Source organism: Alternaria metachromatica (genome assembly GCF_023757995.1).
Source record: "Alternaria metachromatica strain BMP 0045 chromosome Unknown scaffold_4, whole genome shotgun sequence".
NCBI lineage: Eukaryota > Fungi > Ascomycota > Dothideomycetes > Pleosporales > Pleosporaceae > Alternaria > Alternaria metachromatica.
The window spans coordinates 479,425-506,583 of NW_026055495.1; the positions used below are offsets into that span (position 1 = coordinate 479,425).

At 54.1% G+C, this 27,159-nt stretch overlaps 9 protein-coding genes across 9 annotated transcripts; 4 read left to right on the forward strand and 5 right to left on the reverse strand.

Annotated features, from left to right (window-relative positions):
• Window positions 1-342: 342 nt before the first annotated feature.
• On the forward strand, window positions 343-1,032 carry J4E83_002523 (uncharacterized protein; the record flags this gene model as incomplete). The annotated part of the gene is made up of 1 exon (XM_049329469.1): window positions 343-1,032. One exon carries the CDS (start codon window positions 343-345, stop codon window positions 1,030-1,032), a length of 690 nt encoding a protein of 229 aa, XP_049191148.1.
• Window positions 1,033-1,185: 153 nt separating this feature from the next.
• Window positions 1,186-2,430, reverse strand: J4E83_002524 (uncharacterized protein; the record flags this gene model as incomplete). Its single annotated transcript, XM_049329470.1, has 1 exon — window positions 1,186-2,430. The coding sequence occupies one exon, from the start codon at window positions 2,428-2,430 to the stop codon at window positions 1,186-1,188; it is 1,245 nt and encodes a 414-aa protein (XP_049191149.1).
• A 2,721-nt stretch (window positions 2,431-5,151) lies between these two features.
• J4E83_002525 (uncharacterized protein) lies at window positions 5,152-5,475 on the forward strand (the record flags this gene model as incomplete). Its single annotated transcript, XM_049329471.1, has 2 exons — window positions 5,152-5,417; window positions 5,442-5,475. 2 exons carry the CDS (start codon window positions 5,152-5,154, stop codon window positions 5,473-5,475), a joined length of 300 nt encoding a protein of 99 aa, XP_049191150.1.
• Window positions 5,476-6,733: 1,258 nt separating this feature from the next.
• Window positions 6,734-8,307, reverse strand: J4E83_002526 (uncharacterized protein; the record flags this gene model as incomplete). Its single annotated transcript, XM_049329472.1, has 3 exons — window positions 6,734-7,437; window positions 7,491-8,107; window positions 8,159-8,307. 3 exons carry the CDS (start codon window positions 8,305-8,307, stop codon window positions 6,734-6,736), a joined length of 1,470 nt encoding a protein of 489 aa, XP_049191151.1.
• A 433-nt stretch (window positions 8,308-8,740) lies between these two features.
• On the reverse strand, window positions 8,741-10,765 carry J4E83_002527 (uncharacterized protein; the record flags this gene model as incomplete). The annotated part of the gene is made up of 4 exons (XM_049329473.1): window positions 8,741-9,077; window positions 9,236-9,254; window positions 9,303-10,316; window positions 10,441-10,765. 4 exons carry the CDS (start codon window positions 10,763-10,765, stop codon window positions 8,741-8,743), a joined length of 1,695 nt encoding a protein of 564 aa, XP_049191152.1.
• Window positions 10,766-11,499: 734 nt separating this feature from the next.
• J4E83_002528 (uncharacterized protein) lies at window positions 11,500-16,545 on the reverse strand (the record flags this gene model as incomplete). Its single annotated transcript, XM_049329474.1, has 3 exons — window positions 11,500-12,144; window positions 12,201-14,817; window positions 14,864-16,545. 3 exons carry the CDS (start codon window positions 16,543-16,545, stop codon window positions 11,500-11,502), a joined length of 4,944 nt encoding a protein of 1,647 aa, XP_049191153.1.
• A 2,321-nt stretch (window positions 16,546-18,866) lies between these two features.
• Window positions 18,867-20,167, forward strand: J4E83_002529 (uncharacterized protein; the record flags this gene model as incomplete). The annotated part of the gene is made up of 3 exons (XM_049329475.1): window positions 18,867-19,251; window positions 19,302-19,858; window positions 19,907-20,167. 3 exons carry the CDS (start codon window positions 18,867-18,869, stop codon window positions 20,165-20,167), a joined length of 1,203 nt encoding a protein of 400 aa, XP_049191154.1.
• A 1,211-nt stretch (window positions 20,168-21,378) lies between these two features.
• J4E83_002530 (uncharacterized protein) lies at window positions 21,379-22,489 on the reverse strand (the record flags this gene model as incomplete). Its single annotated transcript, XM_049329476.1, has 3 exons — window positions 21,379-21,518; window positions 21,570-22,014; window positions 22,106-22,489. 3 exons carry the CDS (start codon window positions 22,487-22,489, stop codon window positions 21,379-21,381), a joined length of 969 nt encoding a protein of 322 aa, XP_049191155.1.
• Window positions 22,490-24,065: 1,576 nt separating this feature from the next.
• On the forward strand, window positions 24,066-26,822 carry J4E83_002531 (uncharacterized protein; the record flags this gene model as incomplete). Its single annotated transcript, XM_049329477.1, has 1 exon — window positions 24,066-26,822. The coding sequence occupies one exon, from the start codon at window positions 24,066-24,068 to the stop codon at window positions 26,820-26,822; it is 2,757 nt and encodes a 918-aa protein (XP_049191156.1).
• Between the last annotated feature and the right edge of the window lie 337 nt (window positions 26,823-27,159).

Consider the following 27,159-nt stretch of genomic DNA (forward strand, 5'->3'; position numbering starts at 1 on the left):
ATCGTCGTCCAAATTCTACTCAAAACGTAAGCTGCACCGAGATTTGGGTGGGGAGTGGAGCAGCACGTCGCACAACAGCTGCCAGAGCTGGCCGATCACATGCTGGAGTATTTGTAAGTACGTTGTACTCGGCGAACAGGAAAGGTGAATTTTCAAGATGACGTCCCTGACGCTAACAGACGGTGCCCTGCATAATCGGGCCTTTTCCATCGTAGCTACCCCGCATGTCGTCACATTGAGCAAGGTACTCTCCAGTGGAAAGCTATCGAACTTTTCATAAAAGGTTTAAAGAAGACGACTCTACACGCCAATTGACCACATCAAACACATCATAACTTTAGAATGTCTAAGCCAAACATTCTCTTCGTCCTCACCTCGCACAACAAGCTCGGCGACACCGGCAAGCCCACCGGCTGGTACCTCCCCGAGCTCGCCCACCCTTACCACGTCCTCCACAGCAAAGCCAACATCACGGTAGCATCGCCCAAGGGCGGTGAGTCGCCTCTCGACCCCGCATCCGTCGAAGCCGCGAAAGACGACGTATCCGTCAACTTCCTCAAGAACAACGAGCAGGTCTGGAAGACAACCCAGAAGCTGAGCGACTTCAAGGGCAAGGCGAAGGACTTCGACGCCATCTTCTACGTTGGCGGTCACGGACCCATGTTCGATCTCGTCGACGACGCGACCTCGCAACAACTCATCAGGGAATTCTGGGAGGCGGACAAGATCGTTTCGGCTGTGTGCCATGCGCCCGCTGTCTTCTACGATGCTAAGCTGAGCGACGGAAGTCTGCTTGTCGCTGGCAAGGAGGTCACCGCATTCACAAACGCTGAGGAGGAACAAGTTGGCCTATCCAAGGTCGTACCCTTCCTGCCCGAGGATGCACTGAACAAGGCGAGTGGAGGCAAGTTCGTCAAGGCAGCTGAGCCTTGGGGCGAGAAGGTCGCCATCTCTGGTCGCTTGATCACTGGACAGAACCCTACCAGTGCCACAGCAGTCGGAGAGGCTATCGCAAAGGCATTGGGCATCTAAGGAGGAATCATCAAATGTAAATAAGGGCCATGTAGAACAAATTCTGTCATGATTATACGAATGTTTTTCATTTACGAAGGGTAATATATACATCCAATCTAACATGTCTCTCGTGATTCTCCTTTCAAACTACTCCTCCTGATCTCGGTCAGTTTATACGTACATATACGTAACTTCGGTGACAGTCTCGTAGACGGTGGCTGGTGGGCAAGCAGCAGTGGGAGCGGAGTGCTCTGGTGCCATGGTGGTGACAGGAGCGGGAGCGGGAGCATGCGACTCTTCAACAGGCGCGTGAGAAGGCTCGACAGGCAGGTAGGTAGTCTCGTAGGGCTTCTCAGAGGTCATGAGAGTGCTGGAAGCATGCATGGTAGAGTTGCCGTACGGGACGGTGGTGTTGAGGTGCTTGTGAGGGATGGTGATGGGGTATGCGGTAGCCGCCTCGGAGGTTGCGGTGGAAGTAGCGTTCGCAGTGGTGACAGGGATGTATGAAGAGATCATGGTAGATGGCTTCATCATGGTGGTGGTAACAGCTTCCTTGCTGACGGTCAAGGCCTCAGAGGAGGCTGGTGCCACGACTGTGCTTGTGGTCTCAACCGGTGCGACAGTTGAAGAGACCTCAGGGGTAGGGGTAGGAGTTGCTGAGCTGACAGGTGCGGCCGATGAGGGCTTGACCAGGAGAGGTGTCAGCTTGCTCACGATCCAGTTTGATGCCTCCTCGGTGTAGAGCTCGAAGTAGTTCAAATGCTGAGCTACATCGTTTCCACCAGCGCAGACTGGGTCACCGCCGGCACAGTACGACCTCAAGACGGAGGAGTAAGTGTTCAAACGCTCAAGGTTGGAACCGGTACGGCCCCAAGCTTGCTTGTCTGCTCCGTCGAGGACGTTGTAGACTTGGTTCGCAGTGTGCTTGACATCGCCCCAGAGAAGAGCTGCCTTGACGGCCTGGCCAGCTTGAGAGTTGGCATCGAGACCGGTAGTCTTGGTGTCAACGTCGCAGGCGTCGGCGCCTCCGCCACTCAGAGTAGCACCGGCAACCATGGCACCTTGCGAGTAACCGTTGACGACGATTAAAGTATCCGGGCATTGAGCGTTGTACTCGGTGATTTGCCTGACGCCGTTGACGGCACCGTCCTGGATAGTAGGGCAGAACTCCACGCCGAGGGTGGCATCGAAGACGAGGTCCATATAGTCGCAAGAGTTTCCCTGAGCCTCGAATTTTGCGCAGACGGTATCTCTGAAACCAGAGGTACGGCCATCGCTGTAAGGTGCGTCATTGCCGCGGGCCATGAAGATAGCGACATCGTTACAGGCTGCGGTGAGCTTGGGAGGAGTGGTGCCTTGGGCACGGGCAGCCAAAGGAAGAGCTGCAAGAACAGCAGTGGCAAGGCCCTGCTTCATGATGGTCGTAGAAGGCATATCAAAGTTCGTGAATAAGGCGTTGCTTGTTCGCTGCGACTCGGAGATTTTGATAGGCGAGTGGTATTAGAGATCTATAGATCTAGTAGCGAAGGTCGTGAGAGCGTAGAGTATTAATTATTAGAGATGATATTATAGCATGGACTATATCCCTTTGATCTGATGTGTGGAGCGAGTGTTGATGGCCGAGCGAACGGACAAGTATTACACAAAGAGTAGAGCGTGATGGAGAGGGTGAAGAAAAGGCCTCAATCAACAGGAACATGCGACATGATATGCCGAACTGACTGTGGAGCCCCCCGTATCGAGAACCACCATCAGCGGCTCTGTGTAAGACTTTGGGGCGAACGGCCTCGTCGTGCAGGAGCGCATGCTTGCAAGCGTATGCATTTTGGAGGCTTCAATCGAACAGTCTGCGGCCCTAGCAACTTGGACTATTGTGTATCCACAGATCTCGTGTTCATTCCAGGTTAGCAGGGCGCCGCTAGCACAGGAGAGGCAATACAGTTCGCTCGCTATGACTCGTGCGGCATAGTCGGCATTACAACCACCGGCATTATCTCGTATCAGGTGTGAGAGATAGGATAAGGCTGCAACCGTTGACACCTCGTGTGCTGCAGATGTTATCCGGAGTGGAGAGTATGCAGTCGTTGAAGGTCTCATGTCTACGCGCCCCTCTCTTGGGATCGTTGTGGCTGAGGAGAGAAAATTTGCATAGCTCAATGTTGAGAAACTATGTCATGTTAGCTTTTGTGGTGGTCAGATCATTGTCCGTAGTGCGCGAAATCACAGGGTTCAATCGACACTACAATGATCTGAGACCCTGGCCTCTGCCAGCTGCGCGCTATCATGCTCCTGAACCAGAAATCGTTCTTCTGCCAACGTGCTGTTCTGAACCGCCAAACCGGGCAGCCCCGGTTCTTCGGATCGCTGACAGGTGCGTCTACATCTCTCGGGCCTTCCAACAGAACAGAGGCGTGTGCTGTCTGTCTGACTGTGCTTGGGCGATGAGACCAAAGGTTAAAGATTGAAGATGACGTTTCTTTTTGCTCGGCGACGGATCGGCTTGAGATCACGAGCTCTGAGGCCACGAGACGTGTTGGTCATGGTTTACTGTGGGTTGCTGTATCGGTGGCGGAGGTGGAGATGTGCAATGTGTATTTTGGGACGCTTGCACCTTCGCCGTGGGTCGAGATTCTCCCGAAAGTCGTGGATCGAGGAACTCGCTACTTGCGTTCGGCCTAGCGCCCGCTATTTTCAGCGATCTCACGCCTTGCGATGACGAAATGCGACAGGGATGGCTGAGATACGAGGTTCTGCGGAGCAAAAGTGATTTTCATGGCCGATGTGCCGCCCGTGTCGCGGTATCGTGGTTATGAGTGATGGTAGAGACTGGAGGGGCTCACTCAACGTCACGTGCCTGTCGGCCGAGAGGCTTCTTGGCTTCTTGGACACTTGAGGAACCTTGGCTCTACCTAGGTAGCGAGACAGCGAAAGCCGGACACAAGCTGGTAGGTCGTCTTCTACCTCGACTGCAACGCCCCTAAAGAAAAATCTAAGAAGATCTTTCTACTCGCAGCTTTGCAGAGTATACACGGTGTTTTTCCTAGAATTTATTTCCAACGTCGTAGTGCAGAACGATGGTGTTGCTCGAAATTCCTAGGTATTTCCAGGCTTTCGCTGTTAGGCTGCAAGAGCTTGGAAACCCGCAGCTACCACTTGCGCAACGAAATCACTCATCTCAACAATGGCATTGCTGTCACACAGCTACCCCAGGTCGTACACCGGAGTACCGTAGCGCGCCATATAGGGCAGAGGAGAGAGTGCTACCGACCAATCGAGGATGAGACGGTGTAAGCACGATGTTAAGAGCGTAATAGTGTTCAAACGGTGTTAGGATAGTGTCTGTGCTCAGCTGTAGCTTCCAACACCATCTCGTCCTTAATTCCTTAGGCAGTTGGTAGCAATTCCTCCTATACTCTCGTTTGGGCGGTGAGTAAGCACGTACAGCCCTCAGAAGTACCTAGGTAGCCCGATGACCTCTTAAACAGTGACTACATTGCATGGCGCGGCCCTCTACGCGTGCATTCCACCATTGCCCATTTCGTCTCGAACCTTATCTGCTGTTCGCCCATTCCGCTCCGAACTTTATTTTGCTGTTAGCTTGGTCTTACAACAACGTAGGCGTATACCCAAGATTATCCTCGTTGTCGGTGATACCAAGGTCATCTTCAGTCCGTATGGAAGTATTGGTCAAAGAAAACCATCAGAACCGAGCTGAGGGTGCCAAAATCGCTACAGCCTGCCTAGATGGGTGCACACAGCGACTTAAAACGGGTGATTGGGCACGTCCTAGCTCGCGAACCATCTAAATGAGGTCGAAGATGAGCGTGTATCAACTGAAGAGAGAGTCGGTGAAGCATGGACAACCTCAGACCGTCGACCCCTAGCCCATACCACCTCACCGGTCGCGAAGACCACGAAAGCAAGAAGGCAGTGTAACACCGAGTAATCAAAGTGAAGCTGAAAGTAAGTTCAGCGGTTTGAGTATATAACTCCCTTCTTCCGCTGGTAATCTTGTATCATCCACCAACTCAAACAGTTCCTTCAACCGCACCTACTATCTTCAAGACTACCTTCTCACTCCGCAAACTTCTACTCTCATTCAAAATGCGTTTCTCCATCGCCTCCACCACTGCCGTCATGGCCGCCCTCGCTGCCAGTGGAACCGCCTTCGTCATCGATACCTTCGGTGACCGTAACTGCGGCGGCAATGTCCAGCAAACTGTCAACATCTGGGACGACACCTGTGCAGCCTGGCCACAAGGCTTTGGATCCTTCAGGATCACGACCTGGGGAGGAAACCACCAATTCGCATACTTCTTCGCACCCGACAGCTGCGGCAACCCTTCCGGAGCCATCGGATCGGGCTACGTAGACTCTACGACGTTCGATTACGCCCAGGGAAGGTGCTACAATTTCAACGGGGCTAGTGCCAATGCGATTGCTTCGTACTACAAGGTCTAGAGAGATGTACACGATAGTAAGCTTCCAAAATATAAGCGCTAAAGTAGGGCTGACTAACTCGCGACAGTATGGGAAGTGATGAGAAATGGTAGAAAGATCAGCTCTCTTGTTCTCAAGCAGATGTTCAACTCTCATCCACTCTTTGAACAAGCTTTTGTGTGTGTGTCGAATAGAGTCTATCATGTAATAGCGATGTAATCAATCTCGATCCTATTACCTCTCCAAAATATGCTCTACACTTTGCGTGACATCAGCTACAAACACATCAGCGTTACATCACATGAATGAGAAAAAACTCAGTGTACATACCATATCCAATATCCCTCACCGCAGTGAAAGTCTCCCTCCCCAAACTCGTCGCCCAACAAACCAGAAAACTTACACCTCACTCGCACCCACAGTCGGCACCACAACCGCCGTACTTCTTATCATAGAACAAACTCGTTGGCCCAGCGAAAAGCACTGGAGAGCCACATGATAACCAGAACATGCAGTCTGCGTCGGGTGCGCAGCATTGAGCCAAGGTGTGAGAGTTTGAGAAGGCGGCTGTGTAGTCACAGGAGCGGAGGTCGGAGACTGCGTTGTAGTTGAGTTAGTGGAATCGGGTTACTAGATGAGGAAGTTACGGATCTGCTGAAGGACAAGGCGAAGCTTACACTGTCCATCCGCTGCGTCGATCCAACCAACTAGCGCCGGATCACTTCCGGATGATGTCTGCTGGGCCGCGAGCTCCGCGTGTGGGGTAGTAAGTGGATTGGGTGGGTTCGTAAATCCTGCGACGAGGAATTTGATGGCCATTGCTGTGATTGTCTTCATGTTGAATGCGTGCATATTGTTGGGCTTGGGCTGGGCACTCCATTTTATGTGATTGAGGAAGCTGCGGCACATGAGGCGAACGCGGTGTTGGATACATCGGCACAGATGAGCCACTCAGTAGGGTCCGCCAAAAGGGTTGTAGACATCCAGGGAATGAGGTGGCGACACCCGAATTACCCGAGCTGGGGTTGAGAAGGGGACAGGAACGGTAAGAACGGTAAGATGGTGAGCGAGTAAAACAATGGTATCTCGATTGCAGAACAAGAAGCAGAAAGACAACAACAACAAGAGCTGAAACATACATGAAGAAAAGAGGACAAGTCTACAGCGCCGTACCCAATCGCGAAACGTACAGTCGCAGAACGGGAAAGACATTCGGAAAGATCGAAGTGTTGCCGAATCATCCGAGCGGTGCAGCACAGCATCGTCAGGCGCACTCGCCTCAATCCCGTTTCTCCGTTGCAACAGGCACATCCTGATGACTCTCAGACCCGCTCGCAACCTGCGACGCCGCTCGACCCGGAGTCGCAGGGCCAAATCCAGTCAGAACCTCCATATCCCCATCTGCATCGCTGAAATACTTATAGTCCAAACCCCTCAGCTCATCATCCTCAGTCGCGCGGATATGGCAACCAGGAATCCTGTTGATGATGAAGAGTAAGATGATCGAGACGACAAAAGACCATGCGGCGCATGTAGTCGCAGCAGCCAGCTGGTAACCCATCTGTTTCCAGTTCTGGGCCCACCAGCCGCCTTCGTAGGTGTTGCTTACGCCGTCCATGGCGGGTACGTAGGGTGCGGCGAAGAAACCGGTCATGATGTCGCCGACGTAACCGCCGACGCCGTGGATGGCGAAGATGTCGAGGCCCTCGTCGATGCCGAGGAGGTATTTGTAGCGGACTGTGAAGAAGGATGCGCAGGAGGTGAGGGCTCCGATTAGGGCTGCTGTCTGCACAGGCACGAAGCCACAGGCTGGTGTGATACCGACGAGACCGGAGATGATTCCAGAACAAAAGCCGATGATGGAGAATCTGCGGGTAAACATATATTCAAGTAGTACCCAGGCTATTCCGCCACCAGAGGCGGCGAGGTTGGTGTTGCAGACGATGTAGATGGAGCGAAGAGAGAGGTTGGCAGTCGAAGCGCCTACAGACTGTCAGTACACTGCCTCAACTTCTCGACATACAGCATTCACTCACCATTGAACGCAAACCATCCAAACCAGATCAATATCGTGCCAAGCCCAACAAGGAAAGGGCTATGAGGCTTGAAGTGCGGTATCCTGGGGTGATGCGACTCCTTGTGCGGATCAACGCGCGGCCCCAGCATAACAGCCCAAGCCAGAGCAGAGAAACCAGACGCGATGTGTACAGGACCCGAGCCGGCGAAGTCGAGGACACCAAGCTTGTACAGCCAACCACTAGGATTCCACTCCGCATGTGCTAGCACGTAGTATACAAACGTAGTCCAACAGAGCAGGAAGAGCATCGAAGGAAATAAGCGTCCTCGCTCAAGCATCGCCCCTGCCAAGATCATCGCGGTGCAGGTAACGAAAGTGAACCCAAATGCAGCATAGAGTATATCAGGAATATCGGCGTTCGCGAGCGACGGTGAGGCGAGTGTGTTGTGTAGACCTGCTTTTGACAAGTCTCCCAGGAAAGGGTTGGTTGTATGCGACTGGTAGAGAGAGTAGCCGTATACCCAGAATTGGATGCCAACTGCGCAGGCGCAGAAGAGAGATTGGAAGATCATAGTCAGCGCTGCCTTTCGGCGATGCATGCCTGCGTAGAGGAAGCCGATGGCGGGTGTGATTTGCCTGATTGCGATCAGTATGTTTCGATTCCACATGTATGGAAGTGTCACACACCAACATAGTACTGTGCTGACCAGCATCCAGCACAAATCGCCCTTGTCGTAGAGCGCATTGAGATCAGTTGTCATGACGTCTCCTCCATTGGGATCGACAGCATAGTCCGGCCATTCCGTGATGGGTGTCGGGGCTGGGATAGCCGCCATATTGACAATATGTTGTACGGTAAAGCACCAAAAGTTGTACACTCGGAGCAATTCACAGTACCGAATCCTCGGGGATCGACCACGTTTATATCCAGCGATCTCTTCCCTACGCACGTCTCGGTTGCACGAGCGCGCCATCGCATTCCCAGGATAACATGATATGCAACGCGTTGTTCCTAGCCAACCACAAACCCGCTAGCAGAACCACAGCCATGGGAAGGAATAATTCGCCGTGATCGGTATAGTGAGAGACATCCAGAGTTCCTTATCGTTCCACTTCCCCAGGACACTAAGGAGGAGTGGAGATGGCCAAGGAGGCGGAAAGCGGAAGCCAGCCATGTGTATCGCTTGGCGGGAGATAACGGGACGTGGGGTACCGCGCACGTGGAATGCATCACAACTCGCCCATCGCAAGTGCCTCACGACGACATTGTCAAAGACTTTCGGAAACGAGGTCCCAGCACTTGCGCATTCCCGTAGACAAAGTCTCGTTGTCCATGGCTTTGCTGTCTACCCACTTGCGGGTGGGCGGGCCCTTGCATGTAAGCTCGATATCTCCGGCCTTATCGGCGTCGATCCTGTACTGATAGGTATGCATGGTCAGCCTCAAATGGCTAAACACATGGACCAATGGCGGAAAGCTGGCAACAAAACGCGCTTTGCTCATGTCAGCGGCACCGGCATCGAGGTCAAAGATGTATTGCTGCGCCGACGTCTTGCGCTGCTGAGGCGTCTTGTGTGATGCAGTCAGCGTGTTCTGCGGAAATTGCCTGTATCACGGTCAGCGTACGCCCCAGCACTAGATAAGAAAAGCCGAGCAATGGGCCTATCATGAGACATGATATGATGCTGGACGGCAATGGGCGTTAGGCAGTACCCGAGCAGCCACCCAGCAGTGGCGCCATGATAGCATGCGTTTATTACGTACCACAGTGATGCGAGGAGACCTTCATGCAATCGTCAGCAGTGCTTTAGTATCGTAGTGCAAAGCTTACCTTTGGCAGGCCTCTGCTCTATCAGCCATTTACTGCTGCCGTCATTCGAGCGCAACTCTACCATGCATACCACACAGTCTTCTTCGGCGGCCTTCTTCTTCGCCATCTTCTTCGGGAATAGTGAGCAATACGTGGATATAGATTTCGACTCTCCAGTAGGCGCCGGCAGCTTCCGCTTCTTGGAATCCTCGACAGGTGGGCTATCAAGATCCTCGTCGTCGTCTTCCGTTTCTACATTTGACTTTGGCGTTCCAACAGCGAAGTATTGCGAGATAGTGTTTGTTTGTTTCGTGGTGGCTTTTCTCTTCTTGTTCGCTCGTGGCGGCTCATCGTTCGTTGCGTCTTCAGAAACTGCAACCAAGTCTTCGGTATCCAACGACGCACAAAGAGAGCATGCATCCTCGATGTCAGGTATTACAACCGCCGACTGGCGCTTGTCAGATAAAGCCTTTCCTTCGCTATAGGCCCTGCATGTCGACTGAATAGGACACTCGTCACACCTGGGTCTCGGCGTACACAGTGTGGAACCGAGTTCCATAAGCGCTTGATTCCACAGCCCGGGCACCTCGCTCGTCCGTGTTTCCGGAAAGTTAGAAGCGTGTTTGATTAGTCGATCAGCCATATCCCAAAGAACATCTGTCGCCTTTTTGTCCTTGACATCCATGTACAGGCCCAGCTGTCGATTGAGCACGCGCGCCACGTTCCCGTCGAGGACAGGCTCCGCTTCACCGAATGCGATACTAGATACCGCGCCTGCAGTGTATCTTCCAATGCCAGGAAATTCCTGTAGCTCCGTAGCGCCACTGGGGAGTGCACACGAAGCACCAGCAGATTTGGCAATCATAGCTTTTGCACCTTCATGAAGGCGTGTTGCACGCGAGTAGTAACCCAGACCTTTCCATACGGAAAGAACATCATCATGGTTCGCTTCGGCAAGGTCTTGAACTGTGGGCCACTTTTCGACCCAATTGTTGAAGTACGGTATTACTGTTGACACGCGAGTCTGTTGGAGCACTGTTCGATCATCAGCCAACGTTTCCTTCAGCCTCCAGTAGAAGACGCGATCGCGAACAGAGCACGTGACACCGCGTTCACGCGTCTCATCAAAAGATCACCACAAAGAAAATAATTTACTTACTGACTTCCGAAACCCAAACCTCATACGCCCTCTTCGACAAAACGCGTCCCAGCTCTTCCTTATCTTCGTAGTCTTCCGGATCAATCCATTTCTTCCTCCACGGCATACTACGCGTCTCCGCAACGCCATGAAACCAACTTAATAACGCGTCGCAACCCGATCGGTCACCCAGAAGAAGCGGATAGTGATACGATGCATCATGTGCGCGTGCAGGTGGTATTGCTGGAGTTAGAGGTGTTGCGGGAGATGCGATGCTGGATTTGCTAGGTTTGCTGGGTTTGCTACTGGGTTTGGCGGCTGTGGTAGCCTTTTTGCGCGGAGCCATGGCGCGTTGGATACGTGTGTAGATAATGTTTAGAAGGTTCGCAGTCCAATGGCGGATTGATGTTGCTGGTTGCAATGCTTCGTGATGCAGGTTAGGTGTAAGGGGAGGAATTTGTGGAGATGCGATCGCGCTAAGCTTTGCTAGTGCTACGATCGAGCTTACTGCTTCATCTCCTGAGCGCAAAATCACGCATATTCATGACTTATCAGCCTGCACTCGGAGTGGTTTGCTTGAAAGATAGGTGACTAGATGGCACCATATTTGTACATGTGCGTAGTGGAGTCCATCATACTTCTAGCTGTGCTGATTCTGTTGTCGGGCGAAAGAATCATCCGTGAGATGCTTGGTGAAATATGAGTTCTGAACGCGTTCAGATCCAGTGCAGATGAAGAGGATGAAGACAACTGATGGATAGTATTCGGCTCCGTCACGGTGCCATGCAAGTCATTCAACGCCCAAGAAAATGCTGTTCCAGAAAGCGACAGAAGCTATCTACTTCGCGCATATATGATGAAGGTTGCCACATAAGCTAGTTAAACATCCATAAATATCCAATCCAAATCAATATGGGGTATAGGAACAAAGAAGAAGAACAACAACAACGAACGTACGTGCTCGCTAAATCCAAGGGTCCCTTGGCATATGCCGACAGAGTCTAACCCAGATATGTGTAATGCTCGCCGCAAACAAAAAACGCTATGCCGGCGGTCTAAATGAATGATAAAAGTCGATCGCTAAGTGCGCGGAGATGGTTCGTGTTTCAACCAAATGTCGCCACCTTCTCCCTTCTCCCATTTCTTCCATGCTATCTCATAAGCATCTTCCAAGTCCCTGACCCAGCGTCTGGTGTCGAAAAGCGGGCTTGACCATCGTGATTCGTAAAGCATGCGGCGAAGCTCACTTAAACGGCCTTGCGCTCGGTAGCCATTATACGTGCAGTTGCGTGCGAGACGTACGGCCATGGCTTCGTAGTCATCGTCGTTGCTCGCAATAAGCTCTTTCGCAGCTTGAACACCTGCTGGTGTCTTGGGTAACGCGCCTTTGAGGATTGAAGCTGCCATGCGAGAGCACATCTTGTACTTGTAGCGAGGTAACGTCAGCAGTGGTGTTCCAGACCAGAGGACGTCGGCGGCGGTTGTGTGTGCATTGCACTCCGGTGTATCGAGGAACAGATCGCAGACACGAGCCCTAGATATGTGCTGATGCTTCTGTGCAACATCGGTGAACATGATGCGACTTGCTACATCTGCACCTGCCCAGGCAAGAGCTGTCTGCTTTAGGTTGGTCTCGCCGAGATCGGGAAATCGCAAGAGCCAGAGAACGGCATTGGGGACCTTTTCAAGAATGCGTAACCAGGTGCGGAACGTTGTGGGCTCAATCTAACGATAGCGTTAGTACGCGATCAAACGCATGGACGAGGTACAATTGAACTTACCTTGTACAGCTGGTTGAAATTTGCAAGGATGATCGCATTATCCGAAAGGTTCGGAAAGATCTCTTTACGCATAGCCCACCTCCGTTGTTGCTCTTCTTCCCAATTGGGCTGTCGTCCTTGCGAATCTGGAGCACTTTGCCGGTGGTCACAGCAGAAGAATGTGTCCCGGCAGAAGACAATGTTCTCTCCGTAGATCCAATCTTCGTCTGAACCACCGCTGTTGTCGTCTACAAGAGCATCTTCCAGGTCAATGTTACGGCGCCATTGTCGGAGTGTATCTGGAGGGACAGCGGTGTCATCGGCAAGAAGATAGTCGCACCACTCGGCGCCAAGAGTACCTGCGAAACCCATAAACGCCATCTGGATAGGGGCGGGACGGGCAGCGAAGACTTCATTCCGCGCACCTCTAGTGTAGCCGTTCAAGTTGACAAGAACGTGGATGCCATCTTGAGTTATCTGGTGAACAAGTCGTTCCGCTGACCAGCTGCTGGCATCGTAGAAGACAGGCGATTCCCTTTCAATCTGCTTGCGGTGCTCTGATCCGTCACTCGCTGTGGTGGCATAACAGTATGCCCTCACTCTGCCTGGATTATGGAAACCGAATACCGACTGCATCAAGTGGGCCAACGGGTGGTTATTGAAATCCGATGATACGTAGCCGACCTTCAAGTATGGTTTCGGTGGCGCAGGAGGCGGGTAGACGGTCGCAGGTAACCAAGGGACTCTTAACGTCGAGGTCGAGATGCGGAGGCCATTACGTTGCGAGATAAGACGTATCTGTTTAGCCGACATGGGGCAGGTGAATGTGTGGAATGGTAGGACAGTAGGCGCCGCAGGTACCGTCAAAGCTGCTGGCAATTGAGGTCTCTTGTAGGAGACTGGTGGTCGCTGTGTTCCAGTGACGTAGCGATCCTGGTACCATTGCCAAGTCATCCATCGTATAGCACGCTCAACGAGTCGTACGATGCGAGCACCCTCCCACTTTTGACCCTTCCATTGCTGCAACACTGACACCATGCTAGTTTCCTTCTCTTTCACATTTTGCGTGCTCCCCGTGAGAGCCAGGGGACGGATGACATCTTGTATGAATTGTTCATTCATCATGCCTCGACCCCAGTCCTCACCATCGGCAAGCTGTTTCTCGACCAATTTCACGACTTTGTGGATCCAACCTGAGCTCGACGCACCGGGTATCTTGGCGTCTAGAAGCATGCCACTATCGTTAACATGCCAGCGGTCTCTTGATCCGCCGTGTTCGGCAATACCACCTCTGCCAGCCCAGTTGCAAACAGAGTTAAGGGCATTAGCAAGCCCACAAACAGCTTCGGCAAAGTCCGGACTGGACTTTACTGCTTTTCTGTAGTAGTAAATGGCATCGGCTATCCGGCCTTTGTCTTTGACGGCGTTGGCGAGGTTGGCGAGAGCAATGTCGAAGTTCGGATCACACTTGACTGCCTGTGTATACATGTTTATAGCAGAATCTAGTTGGCCGATATCTTTCAAGAGGCTTCCAAGATTTGTATAGAGATGCGCATGGGATGAATCGAGCTGGAGTCCGTAGTGGTAGTACGCAAGCGCAAGAGCTACTCCACTACCGGGCATCAGCCCAGGGATGTGGGGTCCAGCAAAAGCATGCGACATTGGATTGGCTTTCGAAGGGGCAGATTGCTGTACGCTAGCGAGAAGAATGCCCACGTTGTTTGCAGTCGATGGGCTAGGCTGCAGGGAAAGCGACAGGTAGTATAGAGCCAAAATCTCTCGTACACCATAGTTACTTTGGTAAACGGTATTCTTGGGTGAGTTGGTTGCCATGCCGTCCTGGAAAATCTTTGCTAACGAAAGCAGAGAGTTGCTTGTAGTCGAGATAGCCGCCTTCCTAGAGAGACCTTCGCTAGGCACGTATTTCAGGCCCGGAAGTTGGCCGTGCGGCGCGAAGCAGAGCAAAGCCGTTCTGGTCGCTGCGTCCGGCGGTAGCAGTATAGGATCAGACGATGGGGGCATACGTCGACCTCCTGGAGAGCGTTCCGCTACATTGTATCCAACGACGCCAAGAATGCGCCTGATGAGGCCATCGATGCCATTGGGATGAGGTCCAGATGCGATGAGGACCGCGTTCTCGAAAGCCCTGGCGGCACCGGCATTGTCGCCGAGTGCGTACAGCATATTGCCCTTGGCATGCACCAGAGCCAGAACGCGTCCGTTGTCGCAACCAGCAATGGCATATCCGCTTGAACCGAAACCTGGCTGGTCCGAGCCAGGGAGCTCGTCTAGATCCTTGAAGACGGCTTCGTCCTCTCCTTCGAACTCAAACACGGGCCGATCAGATGCTTCCGACAGGCTTGACTCGCTTATTTCAGAGGCAGAACGTTCGCTTTCAACTTCGAGGCTCCGAAGGGCGTCTGCCCTCTTGGCAAATCTCAAATGGCGTTCAACTTCTTCGATAACCTGGACAGCTTCACGACCTTTGTGATCACTGCAAAGTAAGCCAATCAGGTGCTCGACAGCTTCGAAGTAACTGGGCCGAAGTTTCACTGCGCGTCTCCAGTAGTTTTCAGCTTCACGCTTCTGCTGGAGAGCAAGCATTGTAGCTGCAAGGTTCGAGATAGCTTCAACATGACTAGTGTGCGTTAGTATGACTCGGGGGTAGAAAGTGGGGTACTCACTCTTTGTCCAAGGTAAGGATGTGTTTGTACCAGTCCTGAGCCTTTTGATAGTCACCTAGTGCGTATGCGAGACAACCACCTAAAAGTATGCCATCTATCCAGCTCCATTTGCTCTCTTCGCAATGCTTCGTGATCGCTTCGAGCGCTGAGGCAGCGGTCATACTCGGAGGCAGGCCCTGACGGAGATTCTGGTGGGCGCTGGCGACTGAGCCGGAGGTTCGCCGCAGGGTACGAGGTGGCTCCATGCCCGGCATTGGAGGCAGCATGGATTGTTGCGGTGGCATGCCTTGCCATGATTGGCCACTCGCATCCGAGCTGCCTACGGACCACGCGGATAGGGAGCGCGAGTGTGGCATTGCGGGTCTCCTAGATCCGAAATCTGCCCTCGAGTGAGAGGCATACTGAGTAGGAATAGGATATGAGACACGTCGCTCCAGAGATGGAACGCTGTTGGTGGAGGAACTCGACAGACTGAGTCCAGGCTGCCGTGGCGGCTTAGGATATATGTGTGGTCTATGGTGTGTACGTCCATGAGCATTTTGCGAATTTGCTTTACGTGTTGATTGAAGGTACTTGAGTAGGTCCACATATACTGCGTGAGCCCAAGCAAACACCTTTTCCCGACTTTGCCCGTTGGGTGACTCTGGCCCGTAGTCGTCGGTCGGCATGGTGGGGGTATACTCCGCGACTGGCGTCGTCTGACCAGAGTGCAGGTAATCTTGAGGACGCTGTGTGAGAGGTGGAGGTAGCGATTGATTCTGATAGTCTAACGCCACATGGTTTTGAGGATGTGCATAGGGGGACAAGTCTATTGACGGCCTCGCTGGATGATTGTAGGCGCCTTGAGTATAATCCAGGTGGACAGGATTTTGCGGATAATGAGCATAGTTGGGCACGACATTGTAAGGGTGACTGATAAAGGCGTTACTATGCGGGTGACTCCAATTGTGACTGGGATGGTGTAGGAAACGAGGATCCCGCATAGCAGCAGGCCGATATGGGATGTAAGTGCCGTCGTGCCAGTAAGGTCCGAATGGTCCTTGGTCGTTGGAAACAGTCGGATTCAAAGGCGCCTGGAAGGGCGGGCCCATAGGCCCACAGAAGGGATGGCCATACATCTGATATGGAAGAAGAGGTTGTAATGTGGGTATTTGATTCAGCATGGAATCAATCTGGGGCAGGTGCTGGCCTGTAAGACCCGACCCGGTCTCGAAGTAACGACTGGGACTCCATTCTGGCGTATTCTGTTGACCATGTCCGAAACCACTGTTGACACCTGGCGAGCGAAGAGGGAGATCCTGCTTGACACCGTATGGTGGCTTTGATTCAGCTGTCACGGGAAGCAGAATGTGCTTGGTTGCATGTGGCTCTCCGTTCTTTTCAACAGATGTGCCGTCGTACGCAGCTGCCAGAATGCCGTTGGGCGTCTTGCGGCGAAGCATGTGTTCTGCGGGTTTGGGTGTCCGGCCAGACTCGGAGGGCTGGGAGCCGTACGAGTTGTGTCTGGAGAGCGGGTGGGCGTACTGCTGCGGCCGCGCTTGCTGGGCGGAACTGTGTCCCTCGAGGTTGGCGGCATTGCGCAGGAACGGGGCGTGGGCGGGGGCAGGAGCGATGTTGTTGTAGGCCACGGAGGAGGGAAGCTGCGACGGCGGCTGCGGGGGGTACTGCCGAACCATAGTCATGGTGAGATATCAGACAAGTCGTGGGAGTGGTGTTCAGAGGGTCGACACAGCCTCACCAGGAGCGACTGGTGCCGATGCCTTCGCGAAATCGTCGCCTGTCTGCTACGACTGACATGTCTTTTGGGCGTGGCTCGGATTCCTCAGCACCGGGCGTCCCCGTACTGGCACGTCACCAGCAGAGACCCCGGCAGTAGCGGGAGAACAGGCGGTCGCAGATGCTGTCGGCAGCAGGTAGGCGTCTATTTACGGCGCCGGTAATGACGGGTGTGTCGCGGGGTTGGATGGGAGCGGAGTGTGGCGGTGGCCCCAGGCGTCAGCGCGCGATGGATGAGGATATGCGGCAGGAGCGGTGGCCGGTGGTGTAGGTATGTAAGGGCGGGTCCCTAGACGTGTCTGTCTGGAATGTACCCACTCGCCTGCACCAGAGCCGCCTGTCTGGCTGCGCACTCGCGGGCGGATAGTTTGCGCGTTCGTGGGACGCGGTCGGGCGTCGTGTCGCGGAACGGGAGTCGTCTGCTTGAGGGCGCACAGCAGCGGGCTTGGGGCACAGGATAAGCGTGGTACGGGCGGCGACCTGGGGCGCAGCAGCGGTCCGTCACGTCGTCTCTGCCTGGCTGCGATTCTGCAGCTTTCCAGCGCCCGAGTCGGAGGGCGAGAATGTCAGCGCTCAGCAGGTGCGGCGATGCCTGCTTTTTCTCACTGTCGGCGGATAGGCGGGCGCGAGAGATGACGAGGTGTGGTGCGGCGGAGACCAAGCAGCGGCAGGCCTATCCACTTCCGTATGCACTCAGTCGTTCGAGTGGTGGCTTGGAGCGATCCCTGCTGCAACACGACAGGCCGTCTGGGGGTTTCCGGTGATGATCGATGATCGATGATCGCGCTCTACGCAAGACGTGTCAGGCGCCGGATGTCAATACACGTGAAGACCGAAAGACTGAATGCCGCTCGCTGCTACACCGACTCGATGAAAAGAAAAGTCGGTCCTGATGCTCTCCGCATCGCGCGTCGCCAACTCCACCTGGGCGGGCTGCAGAGCCATCAAGCCGCCAGAGACGGCGGCTTACCAGGGCCCTAGTCCCATCCAACGTTCACGGCGATCTCCAGCGCCAATCAGCCTTCTAATCCACCAGCGCGTCCATCAATGCAGGTGCCGCAATATCCACTGGGCCACCACCATGCATCCAGCGTCCAACAGCCCGCCGTGCCCGTTCTTTGTCACCTAGTCAGGCCGGCCCTTTTGCTCGAGCTCTGATGATGTAGCCTGGGGCGCCCGAAACGCCCTTTGTATTTAGGCGAGACTACCGCCGCATATACGGCTGCAGCTGCTTGTCTGACTGAGACGGCTGCATATCTGTCTTCACATGTCGAACCACCATTATAGTAACTCATCACTGATGCCATGTTTCATGTGCCAGGCGCATGTCGATCCGCATAGCGTACCAAGAATGCGGCACCGGACGGAGCGGAAGCTGTGTATTCGACAGCACATGATCAATGAGCAGGAACTCAATGTGTATGTATGTTGACCTCGAAAAAGGACCACTGGAGCCAAACCAAAAGGCAAGACAACGCGGTGAGTAATGGGTCATTTCTCTTCTTCACACCAAAATAGGCCTATACAGTAAGGGAAGTAAGGGCCAGAGTGTTGGTGAAGTGAACATCACGAGCATAGTGTCGCCGCCAGAACCATGCCAGCATACATGGTTCGGAGCATATCCAGGCAACGACGTAGTGAGCTGGCTTGATTCTGATATCCAAGTTTGCTTGTCGGGACTGTACGTGGAAGCACTGCATGCGCCCAGGCGACACAAAGCGGCGCTGTTCCAGGCGAGCATCAACGCCCTGCCGCAATAGCCAGACGTGCGCCTCATATTCAGAGGCGCAGAGTAGATGCAGGTACTCAGAAGAGCCGTGGTTAGTAGAAGATAGACTCCATGGGTTCCCGACTGTATACTGTGCGCCCAGCCACTGCTCTTTGGCAGGTCTGCATGCGGATGCAATAGAGACAGTGACCGAGAGTAACAGACAGTAGAGTGCGGACCAGTGCGTGCAGTCGTAAACGCGACGATAAAATAATGTGGCAGAAAGTGGTGTTTGCGGTGTTGTAAAGCAGAGTTGCAGCCCGCAGAGATTTTATTCTATCGGAGGTGGCTTAGTCATGCCGCGCTCGGCCCTACCATTCGCAATGTGGCATCATTACGAATGTTCCACGGTGGTCAGACACTGAGCCTATATCCCTCCGGACGCCCTCCACACCAAAGGATTCCCGCACAGGCACCGCTGCACTCACCTCACCGAACGTCACGAGTCTCCCTTTCACCATGGAAGAGCAAGGTCCCCCACCACAGCAGGGTCCCCCTCAAGGCGGGCCACCACCAGGCTCGTTTTCTATTCCCATTCCCCTCGGACCCAATGGCGAAAAGCCTACGCCGGAACAAATACAACAGATCAAAATGCAACTAGAGGCCGAGGCAGCGAAACACGGTATCACGGTTCAAGAATACGTCGGAAGATTGCGCCAGCAAGCCATGGCCCAGCAACAGGCGCAAATGCAGGCGCAACAGCGTGCTCAGCAGCAGCAACAACAGCCCATCCAGCCCGGTCCTCCCAAGCCAGAGGCCATTGCTGTCGCCAACTGGCTGAAGTCGCAGGACCTGAAGCCTAGGACAGTCGTACATGACGAGAAGAGGAAGGACATGTTCAAAGGTAGGCATTGCACACACCTCAGTTATAGACGTCATACTCACACCCAACAGTCAAGCGCGCAATCCGTGCCCTGCAGTCCCCCGCATATCAAAAAGCCCGAGCAAAGAACCCACTCCTCCCCGAAGTCATCGACCGTGCCTCCGCCGAGAACTGCTTCAAGCTGCTACCCCTCTCTCTCCTCGCGCTGCGAGTCACAAAGGTCGACGACCATGCGCACGATGGCCACAACCACGCCAAGCCTAAGCGCGTCAAGGGTCTGTGGACAGTCAAGATCGAGCAGCACCAAGACGCGAACGACGACAACTACTACATCTGGCTGTACGAGGGGTCGCAATGGAAGCAGAAGCTGTACGCTGTTGGCGCACTGCTTCTCGTCATTACGATAGTGCTCTTCCCTCTATGGCCGCTTTTCTTGCGACAGGGCGTGTGGTACTTGAGTATGGGCATGCTTGGTCTTATCGGATTGTTCTTCGCCATGGCGATTGTTCGGCTCATTATCTTCATCATCACCGTCTTCACGATACCACCTGGCTTCTGGCTCTATCCTAATCTGTTTGAAGATGTTGGTTTCTTCGACTCGTTCCGGCCTGTCTACGCATGGCAAGAGGTATGTTTCCTTTGCTGAAGCTTGTAGACTCAATGCTAATGTTTCCAGACACCCGAAGACATCAAAGCGAAGAAGGCCGCAAAGAAGGAGAAGAAGGCTGCCAAACTCGCCGCAAAGGCTGCTGGTGGAAAACCCAAGAAGGGAGCAATCGACGCTGGCCCCGCCCAAGCTGCACCAGCACCTGCTGCGGCCTCCGCCTCGGAGCCCGTCAACTCCGCACCACAGCCCACCGGATCAGAAGCCGCACCAGAGGGCGCCGTCACACAACGGGCACCGCGCGCAACGGTGGAGGAGGTAGAGGAGGAGTAGGACTCGTCCTTGGAAGAGGATTGCACGTACTCTGATGAAGAGGACTACACGTACTCTGAAGAAGAGGTAGGTAGAGGACGCGTACTCATCGGACTGACAGCGGTTTGACACTTTGCATGGGTTAGCTGGACGGAGCAATAGGCGTTTATGAGAACGGTTCACATCCACCCACATCTATGCACGCAGCAGAGATTTGGAGACGGATTATAGGGCATGGGGTGTCTGGCGGATACCAGGGTGTTTGTGCCTGTACATGTTTAGTGTAGCGACTCTTTTCTTGCTACATATTCCAATTCGATCACTCGACATGTTTTCAACTTGTATACCTGACACCCACAGAACGTATACCGGGTAACACAATGCTAACCGCCTACTCCGCCACCTTTTTAACCTGTTACACTTTATTGCCCCGACAACTTTCTACTATTAACAAACCAGAAAACTCTGCTTAAGCACTGTCCCATCACCAACAAACCCTCTACCCAAACACCGTCTCCCAACCACCAAACAAAGCCACGTACACAACGCGGGGTACTTGTCCAATCAGTCTCGGAAGTGGGGTCCCTTGTCACATCCATCAAGTTTACTATTTTTTCCTCGCTATTATCGATAAATTATGCGCGGGCGTAAAGGTAAACGCTTAATGTACATCAAACAAGGTCGATTCATGTCCCGCGAAAAACGGAAAACTCTACACGTGGGTGATTACGCTATGTTCGCTTACGCCGAGGTGGGGAAGGGACGGGATGAACGGTTGTTGCATGCGGTTCGGGGGTTGGGTGCTGGGATGGCCTTGGTGCTGGGATGGGGGTGGTAAAGTTGGGTGGAGGGGGGTTCGTACGAGGGTGTGATGGTGAGAACACTGGGATGGTATGAAAATGACCGTGTTGGCATGGTGGGTTTCGTGCATTCAAATGGTGGGAGTGAATCGTGGGTGAATCTGGAGACTAAGCTGAGAAGGAAGTGGAGAATTGCGGTTTCATGCGTGCAAATGAAGAAACGAGTCGGGATCATAGGAATTGAACCTCGATTCTTACTACATCCAGCGAATGTGCTGGAGGAAAACTCGTCCTTCTCGTATGGGAGGATTATCCTAAACGCCATTCAACCATGCAGCATGATCACTTTTTCCTGCGCCAGCACGCTTCGTCAATGTCGTTTGATGAGGCGCCCGAACCAAACGCCCTTGAAACACAGTCTAGCGAGAATTCCTACTCCGCCGATGCAGGTGGCTGACCGCCCTCGATACCTTGGTCTGTGTTTTCATGAGTCGAGGCAGGAGCGAGGCCGGAGTGGACGGTGGGGGAGTGGGTGACTTGGCTGGTGGGGTTTTGGTCTGCCAGTTGGCGCTCTAAGGGTTCATGTCAGCACACCACTTGAATCTGTATCGGAGATGGCATACCAAGTTCTCTTATCCTTAGCTTTAGCATCTGGTTCTCGCGGGTCAGGTTCTGGGTTTCGGCCTGGTAAAATGCACTCTCATCTCTCGAAGTCGCTGGACTGGGAAGCATATCGTGTGGGTCGTAGGGTCCTGCTTGGCCTGATATAGGACGCAGAGCTGGAGATCCGGCATGGCTGCTGTGTCGCGAACGGTCGGCAAAGGATGACTGGCGACTGATGGTACCGAAGCCGAATGGAGAGCGGGATCGAGGGTGAGTTGCAGATGGCAAGGGTGAGACAATAGGTGGCGAGATGTGTGTGGACTGTGTGAGGGAGGGGGGTATAGACATGGAACGCTCTGAGGTTGGAGTGCTGTCGTCGACGGCGGAAGCAGAGGGCTGCTGCTGGTTTGCTTGGAGAGTGTTGATCTGGGTTTGCTGGGAACGAATCATGTTGAGTAGTCGGTTCTATGTATGTCAGCTTAAAGATGGTTGCTAGAAACAATAGCAGTAAAAGCAGTAGTCTGCTCTACACTCTGCCATCATAACAAGAACTCACCACCTGTCCTTCCTGCTCATACTCCAGCTCTTGATGCAGCTCGCCCAAACTAGGTGCACGCTCATGGTGCGGGCTATGCGGCCATGGACCCCTGCTACGGGAGGATGGGCTCTGCTGCATTTCTCCAGGTGCCGGGATAGCTGGGTCGTTCAAGTTGAGGTTCATGCGAATGCTCGACCGGCGACGCGCACGCTCGACATCCCTGCGCATACTACCCGAAGATGGTCGACGCGTCTCTTCGTTATGGATACCTGCATTCATCGCGGCAGTGGCAGCGAGTGAGTGCGGTGAAGTAGCCATTGTGCGTGAGTTTGTGGGTGACTGGTTGCGGGGTGAGGGAGATGCATGGGGAGAGGCGGGCAGGGTGTTCAGATCGGGCGCCATGGTACTTAGGACTTCCTAGGTGGTGGTGTGATGTGCCGTCCTAAGAATGAGGCGCGGGCATAGGATGAAGTCACCAGCGACGCGTGACCTCGTGCTGAGCTCCCGTTCGATGAGGTTGGTGGGGTGAGCGGGGCTAAGCGTGACACCTGGGCGGCCCTGAGCACGGCCAGCGCTACTGCAAGGTACACCTGCGCCCACGCCGCATCCTCCCCAGGTCAGCCTCATTTCCTTTTCCCGATTGTTTCCTCGCTCCAGCCCTGCGAAATCTCGCGCCGCAATAAGATTCGCACTATTCCCACTGTGCATGCCACCCTTGTGCAGCGGAGGGCATCTTTGCTCGATAATCGATACGTGCATGCACCTCGCCGTCTGCGTCACACCTGAGACGACCTCACCACTATGCAAAACGCCCCGAGTTGTGTCGCTCTACATAGAGCACTCCCCGGGTACTTCCGCCGCAGTGCCCGCGCTGCTTTTTCGCGCCCTCACCACATGTTCTCAGATTCAGATTCGTGTTTGGCGGGAAGGGGCCATGGGTTCCGCAATAAGGAATATCGAGCTTGCGAACCCCATCCAATATCTCCGAGTATTGACTGTCGGCGATCATTCATGCCGACGTGTCGTAGATCGTGCAGGCCTCGACTCCAGTCACGACGCCGTGCAATCAAATCTCCACGTTGGGCCAGCACGCCAGCAAGCTTCAGCGACGGCCTTGGGCACAGTGGCCCGAGGCTGCCGCTGAAACATCGTGGCTGCACGTCGACAATCTTCATCGTCGTCGGCGCCTGATGAGATCCCGCTGCGTCCGGGCAACACACCTTCGCCGGCTGGCGTCGAGTCTATTATGTAGCTTGCGAGCACTGTCAAAAGACGTTGTGCCGACACTTCACCGGCTAGCCAGGTCAAACACGCCAATTTTGGCCAGGCGAGCGCTAGCGTGCGGCGCCATCGCATCCCTCCCAACTTTCTTCTGAATATGACCGTAAAGGGGCCTTCGTGCAGCCCCTGCGTCCTCGCATCACACACGACGGAACCTGGGAACAGCTCCCCCTGTACGCTACCATGATTAGGGAGCATTCATCTGCGGCAACTAACGCTTGCCACTTTTCCTCTCCACGACTCAACTCAACGTTGACAAGTCGTTTCAGTCCCGTCTGCTTTCCTCTGCTTCCGTCATATCTGCAGCTCGTTCTGCTTCTCTAGGGGCTCATGTCCTGTCCTCTCGTTTGATCTCTCACTCTCCTAGTTCTATACTCCTGCCACCTATACCACGCTCCTTCTACCTCCAACCTGGCAATCTCCACACTCTCTATCGGCGCACTGATCTCGCCATACTGCAGCACTGCACTATTACTCCCACGACAAACTACTTTCTACTGACTCCATACTTTGACTCGGTCCGACGGTTTGCTTACGCTGAATGCAAGCCTACCCTGTCAGGGTCTTGAGGAACGCTTGGATTGCCCGTGCAACCAATTTGCACGACCTGGATTGCCCGCCCACATCTACCGTTTGAGCCAACGTTGCTCTGGTATCGACCGTACTTCGCCGGCTTCATAAGCCAAGGTCGCCCACCATGTCCGCCCTGTCTGGCCAAATCTTTGCTGCTTCGTCCAATCCTGTCGGCAACATGCGGAACAAGACTCACAGCTCATCGATGTCGTCTCGATGGCGCTTCAATCGATCCACCGCGACTCTGCAGGAACCGGAACGGTCACCATCCGTCGCATCACAAACACCGTCGATAGCGAAGAAACAGGCCCCGTTGCCAGCACCTCCTAAGAAAGTGGAACGCGTAGCCTCCAAGATGTCGTTGTTCAGCCTCTTCAGTAAACCCAAAGTAGAGAAAGCTCGCGGGCACACCGAGGTTGGCCTTGCCGTACCAATGCGACCGCAGACGCCACCTAAACCCAGCCCACCGATCTCCATACCCAAGTCTTCTCTCCGACAGAACCCTTCTCCGCCCGCCCAGCAGACGATTCGCGCACGCTCAAGCCAGATCTTCCGACCCGTTTCGATGCGACCAGCTGCATTACACCATGAGTTCGGAAACTGGGATCCACCTCCGCTGTTCCAGGCTTTCCCGCAGTCTTTGAAGCACGCTACTGTCCAGGCATGTGTGTTCGCCCCGGAGATCCTGATGAGGACACAAAGTCAGAGACAACAGGCTGAATCGCTGCGCGAGAAGTTGGACATCCAGCGCGACTTGTCTACCATCGCAGAGAACGGCGCAGAGACTAAGAAACTAGAAAAGAACCACAAGCGTCTTATGTCCAACTCGGTGCTGAACCCACAACCTCCGGAGCTTGTCAACAAAATATACATTCTGGTCACGGCCGGCTTTGTGCTACAGTATGCCGGTGATGGCGCGTTCGATCGCTTGCCTGAAAAGGTGCTCAAACTCGGCAAAGAATCAGCGGCTTTTGCGTGCGATCTCATACCTGGCAAGCACTGGGTGCTACAGATATCCAGCCACGCAAGCGACGACGGAACATTCGAATCGGGACCAAAGAACTCTCTTCTCGCTCGGTTGCGAACACAAAATGCCACCATGCGCAAGACAGCCACAAGCTTTCTCCTCGTTCTTGAGAGTGCGGAAGAGATGGACGAGTGGATGACCAGCGTGCGTAAGGAGATCGACAGCCTCGGCGGCATGAAGGCAAAGGATGACTACGCGCGAGCGTCCTCTTCTACAGATGACTCCGCTGGCAAGAACTCCTCAGAAACAACTAGTCACCGGTACAGGGTTAACCGCGACCCAAATGCTGTCAGCAGGATCGTGTCCACGGAGCCGCAGCTTTCAACGTCGCCGAAAATCGTGGCCTCTGAATGGGACGCCAGTGAAAAGGACCAGACCAAGATCAGCATTGACTCTTCTAGTGGACAGTCGGCTCGGTATAACAACAACAATAACAGCCGCATCTCGATCGAAATGTCATCTGTTGCTTCGACGCCTGTCTCTCAGCATCAAGTACAGCTTGACCAACTTCGCGGACGGTCACGATACTCGTTCATGTCGACAGCGACGTCAGCTTCAGGCGCAGGCACCCGCAACACATCGCGGGAGTCGTCTCCAGCACCACACTCCCCTCTCAAAGACGAGTTCACTACTGGAGAGAGTGAGCCCATGCGAAGTGCCATGTCGCTGCGGTCATTCCACATGAACCCCAGTAACTCCATGTCGTCTCGCCGCAGGTCAATGCAGCCGTTGCCAATCACTAATGAGCACTTGATTCAGACCACGACTGTGCCCTCTACAATCAAGCGACATTCTCTATACAGCCCGGTCTCTCCGACAGTGCCAGAACTAGGGAAGCCGTTCGTCGCGGGCCCGGTCGTACCAGTGAAGGAGGAGGCAGCTCCCGGCACGGTCGACAACGCGCCAGCCCGCTCGTCTCCCTCTCAGCCGAAAATCGATACTTCCGTTCAGGCCGCTAGCGATGACGTTGTACCCACTCGTGAGGATAGCCCAGTACGGTTCAACGCGCACATCTACAGCGCTACACCTCGACGGGATACCATTTCACCTCCTCCCAAAGACCCTGCTCCTGTACCCCCGCCACCTGCCCAGCGTCAGTCAATGATGGGCCCAGCACCAATGTATGCTTCTACTGCCAGTGCTGGTGATGGCAAGACTCGTCGCCGGATCTCGCCAAAGCCCTTCTTACGCCCATTTCCAGTTCGTCCTCAAGCACAGCATGGCGACTCGTCCACGATCCTGCCAAGGCGGCAGTCTTCTCTCACGCCTTCGCCAACACCTTCGCCCCTGCCATCTGGTATGGTCATGAACCGATCAGTGACTGCCCCTGTAAGGCCGCCATCGGCAGCTTCGAACATGACGCCCACCACCAACCCACACAGTCTGCATTCCGCGCAAGCATCGCAACAACTGCGCCGTCCTGCTTCGGTACAAGTACGCTCAGCCGACCACGCGCCTTTCCTGTCAAATCGCCCAATCCGCGCCATCGCATCCACACCGTCCTTTGTTCCCGGCCGAAGAATGTCCAACGCACTTGCTCCATCATCAGACAACAGGACTCACAAGCCAACACCTAGTGTCGAAGCACTCCGACAGCAAGCTTTCGCGCAGCAAAAGACCATTACACCCCGACGAAGCCTTGCATCCATGGGCCTACCACCACCCGCCCCACCACCAACCATGCCACTACCGACACTACCGACCCCACCGCGCAACCTAACTTCACCCACGCCACCACCCAACATGCCGCTCCCTCCACCACCACCATCGAGCATGGGTCTCCCAGCTCCACCACCCACCATGCCACTGCCTCCTACACCACCCGAGGCCGCGTTACGTGCTTCGGCAGTCTAAAACAAATCTGTTACAAACCCGATATTGATATTGTCTATACCCGCTGGCGTTTGGATCACAAGCGACCAGGATGCGGTCGTTACGTCGTCATGTCTTTTCTTACGTCCCTGTTATGCCGACCGATACAAAATCTTGTTATTTGCTTGTCGCGCGATACCAGTCTGCTTATTTACCGTCGTCCTCGCTACTACTGCCGTCAGTTTCCTTATGCTTGTCATCTGCTTCGCTTCGTTGTGTATCCTTTCAAATCTTACGCTTCATGTATTTTGTCTTTTGCACCACTCCTTTCATCTTCTTCGATTCATGTTCCTTCGGGAAGGGGGGCGGTGCCCGTTTT